The sequence below is a fragment of the Mizuhopecten yessoensis genome, unplaced genomic scaffold, assembly GCF_002113885.1.
Source record: "Mizuhopecten yessoensis strain PY_sf001 unplaced genomic scaffold, ASM211388v2 scaffold10781, whole genome shotgun sequence".
NCBI lineage: Eukaryota > Metazoa > Mollusca > Bivalvia > Pectinida > Pectinidae > Mizuhopecten > Mizuhopecten yessoensis.
Window position 1 is genome coordinate 265460 of NW_018408718.1, and position 4802 is coordinate 270261.

Below are 4802 nucleotides of genomic sequence, written 5' to 3' on the forward strand. Positions count from 1 at the left end.
CATACTGACAAGTTGTTGTATATGGTATCTAAACGTTTCTATACTGACAAGTTGTTGTACATGGTATCTTAACGTTTCTATACTGACAAGTTGTTGTACATGACCCCCAAATGCGTGCTTACTCACAAATCGTTGTACATAACCCCTAAACGTTTCCATACATGTAATCGTTGTCAATGCCCGTTACACATTTCCATACTAACACATCATTGTATATGACCCCTCAACGTTTCAATACCTATAATCAATGTCAATGGCCCATATACATTTCCATACCTATGATCATTGTCAATGGCCCATATACATTTCCATACCTATAATCATTGTCAAGTGCCCATACACATTTCCATACCTATAATCGTTGTCAGTGGCCCATACACATTTCCATACCTATGATCATTGTCAATGGCCCATACACATTTCCATACCTATACTCATTGTCAATGGCCCATACACATTTCCATAACTATAATTGTTGTCAATGGCCCATACACATTTTCATACCTATAATCGTTGTCAATGACCCATACACATTTCCATACCTATAATCATTGTCAATGGCCCATACACATTTCCATACCTATGATCGCTGTCAAGTGCCCATACACATTTCCATACCTATAATCGTTGTGAGTGGCCAATACACATTTCCATACCTATACTCATTGTCAATGGCCCATACACATTTTCATAACTATAATTGTTGTCAATGGCCCATACACATTTTCATACCTATAATCGTTGTCAATGGCCCATACACATTTCCATTACTATAATTGTTGTCAATGGCCCATACACATTTCCATACCTATAATCATTGTCAATGGCCCATACACATTTCATACCTATAATCGTTGTCAATGGCCCATACACATTTCATACCTATACTCGTTGTCAATGGCCCATACATATTACCATACCTATAATCGTTGTCAATGGCCCATACACATTTCCATTACTATAATTGTTGTCAATGGCCCATACACATTTGCATACCTATAATCATTGTCAATGGCCCATACACTTTTCATACCTATAATCGTTGTCAATGGCCCATACACATTACCATACCTATGATCGTTGTCAATTGCCCATACACATTTCATACCTATAATCATTGTCAAGGGCCCATACACATTACCATACCTATAATCGTTGTCAATGGCCCATACACATTTCATACCTATAATCATTGTCAATGGCCCATACACATTTCCATACCTATATTCATTGTCAATGGCCCATACACATTACCATACCTATGATCGTTGTCAATGGCCCATACACATTTCATACCTATAATCATTGTCAATGGCCCATACACATTTCATACCTATAATCATTGTCAATGGCCCATACACATTACCATACCTATAATCGTTGCCAATGGCCCATAAACATTTCATCCTTATAATCGTTTTCAATGGCCCATACACATTTTCATACTTACAAATCATTGTGCATGACCCCTCAACGTTACCATACTCATACATATTCTATACTATGTACGTATCAATAATAGCTGTCCATGGCCTCTAAACCTTCCCATACTTACAAATTATTGTACAAAACGTTTCTGTTATCACACACTTCCTCGTCAGTGTCGCCTTGGACGTAAGTTTGACAGTCCAGGTGTGCTATGTCGTCACACAGGTGAGAAGTGTTCCCAAGTGCACCAGACGCCAAAATAGCTAAAGGAGACAAAGTCATGTGTACAGGATATCTTCAGTTTGAATCGTAAATCCGTGTATAAAACGTTTCTGACAATGTTAAATAAGATGGTCGGGTGGCGCAGTGGATAGCGCACTTGCCTTTCACCAAGGCGACCGGGGTTCGATTCCCCGATCGGACCTGAAAAGGTATGGGGTCATCTGCCCGACCACGTGGGTTGTCACCGGGTACTCCGGTTTCCTCCCACATTAAAACCGTGCTCACACTAACATCCGAACAAACAAGCGTGATTTATATAAGTTGAAATAACTTGTTTCATAATTGTTGTTAAATAAATAAAGTTTACATTTAAATAGTGTAACAACATCCTATCACACAAACATCATTCATACCTGTATAAACCCACCATATGAAATGATAATACATGGAATGTGCATTGAATTGTTAAAGAAAGAAAAAGAAAAAAGCGAGGAAAGGAGTAACCATATAATAGCTTATTGAAAATACAAATTATTGAAAAATACCTAAAGGATAGGAGAAAAAACCCGGAGCAATAACGTAGCAAGAAATAGGAGAGAAAGTTTAAGGGAACGATCACTAACTTCATATACTTACATCTTAATGCAGGCGTTTTTATATATTTGATACGACGAATGATTAAACGCAGAATCAGCCCTCCAGCGCGCTGCCCTTTTATCAACTCCCTTTATCAACTCCTTTTTATCGCATTGCTCGAGCCTTTTATACCTTTGGAATACATTATATGAACTCGCTTTTCGTATTCCAGTAATTTGTTTCATTACTTCGGAATACCCTATGTGAATTCCCTCATCGTATCCCGAGAACTTTTATATGAATCCAAAAAGTCAGTAAGAGTTACAAGAATAAAATACACTACGCGATATTTATGACATGTATTTATATCAGTAGACAGTAAAACCTCGATATATCGCCATTGCGCCTGGTGGCAGTCTATCGAGGTTTTACTCTCCATTATATTGTCTCCCTCTACACTTATCTCTGACAATAGGAGAGAATGACGTATGCTATTGTATTATATCACCCATGTACTTTAAAAATGCTTAGCCAGGATCATTATCTTGTATACAGTTGTGGCCATACACAGCACACGCTACCACAGTCATAAAATACGATCTGTGTACGTAGTAAGCGGTACGGACGCCTGAGCATAACCAAATAACACATTGGTTTTTAAAACATTTAAATTAATAAAAACTTACCGAAAATGACGGTTGATTTGAAATCCATTGTGATAAATCACGAATCGTCCGATCGATGTAATGCCTGTTATGTGACCTACTCACCAGACGTGCCCTTATCTTGTCACGATTATCTGGACATTAGGACAAATATAGAAAGGTCTGATTCCAATTATATAACGTAATCTGCCTTCCTGGATAAATAATAACGGAGCTGAGAATTTACTCTGGCGCAGTTTTCATTTAGTGCTAGTTTAAAAACAAATTTGATATCTTGAACAATAAAGTGAACTTGTAACGATGTTTCGAACTTTGCGGGACAACCGGGGAAAATGGAAACACCGGGACATCTACTCTCGAATATAGCAGTGTCTGTTTACAATGTAAGTTACCTTTATGGTAAAATGTAGCTCAAACGTGCTCTAGTGCGGTGTCCGTGTATTACTTGTTTAATTAAAAACATATAATCTATTGTTAACAAAAACCTAAAAAACTTTATTATTGGTAAAATAAAATGAAATATGTAATTATTTCTTCATTGTAGAAAATTAATACGCGTATAGAAAGCCAACACATCTATTTAGATATATCTAGCATGTACTAGCTCTGTGTGGTATATCGTTACACAGTGATCTGAACAGAAACTGAGGGTAAACATCATATATAATAATAATTAATAATATTTAGAGGCTCTTATATACCGTTTTATCACAACCTAGTTCGTAGGTCGTTTCAAAGCGGTTCACAAATTATTATCCATGGTTAAAGCCTATACCTTTCTCAACTCTCTTGGGAGCATACAGCCTGTGCTGCTCACAGCTAGCTCAAGCGGAGTAAAGTATCATGCTCACAGTGCCGTGCCATGACTTGAACCCGCCACGGCTCGGTGTCCTACCACTAGACTGCCGCGCCTCCTATACAGAAATAGACTTGCTGTCAAGTTTATCTAACTTCAACTAGTTGATTTCTTAATTTTCAAAAGTATTGTTTTACAGAATGCCTTTCAACTTTTTCAAAATAAATTAACGGGTTGTAGTTAAACTTCATAACAAATTAACACAAGCTTTTAACTCTGTTTCATGCCCAGAAAACTGAAGGTCGGAGAGCGCAGATGACAGCTCATTCGCCTTTTACCAGATCGGCCGGAGTTCAATAAACACCTAGTTTCGTTTAAACCATATTTTATTTCATTTTTCTCATGTCATACATACAATACATAAGTACAGGATTCAGAAAAAAGTATTTAAATACTAATGACAATCTGTCTCCTTAATTACTGACAAGCGGATGACAACACTACAAAGCTAAACAACATCGTAAGAATAATATTTGTGATAAAGGACTGAGAGAGAGAGAGAGAGAGAGAGAGAGAGAGAGAGAGAGAGAGAGAGAGGGAGGGGGGGTTAGTGAATCGCATACTATAAGATAAAATACTATAAGATATAATACTATAAGATATCATAATATAAGATAAAATACAATAAGATATAACACTATAAGATAAAATACAATAAGATATAATACTACAAGATTAAATTCTTTAAGATAAAATACAATAAGATATAATACTATAAGATATAATACTATAAGATAAAATACTATAAGATATAATACTATAAGATAAAATACTATAAGATAAAATACTATAAGATATAATACTATAAGATAAAATACAATAAGATATAATACTATAAGATATAATACTATAAGATAAAATACTATAAGATATAATACTATAAGATAAAATACAATAAGATATAATACTATAAGATAAAATACAATAAGATATAATACTATAAGATATAATACTATAAGATCAAATACAATAAGATATGATACTATAAGATAAAATACAATAAGATATAATACTATAAGATAAAATACAATAAGATATGATACTATAAGATAAAA

At 35.1% G+C, this 4802-nt stretch overlaps 1 protein-coding gene across 1 annotated transcript in view; it reads right to left on the bottom strand.

Annotated features, from left to right (window-relative positions):
• The window catches only part of LOC110462401, an 11675-nt gene extending 8650 nt beyond the window's left edge, over positions 1 to 3025 (bottom strand). Inside the window, exons 1-2 of the mRNA XM_021516353.1 lie at positions 2913 to 3025; positions 1556 to 1691 (exon numbers count right to left, since the gene is read on the bottom strand). Coding sequence (XP_021372028.1) covers positions 1556 to 1691; positions 2913 to 2940 — 164 coding nt within the window. The 5' untranslated portion in view covers positions 2941 to 3025. The remainder of the gene's footprint in view (positions 1 to 1555; positions 1692 to 2912) is intronic.
• Positions 3026 to 4802: the final 1777 nt, after the last annotated feature.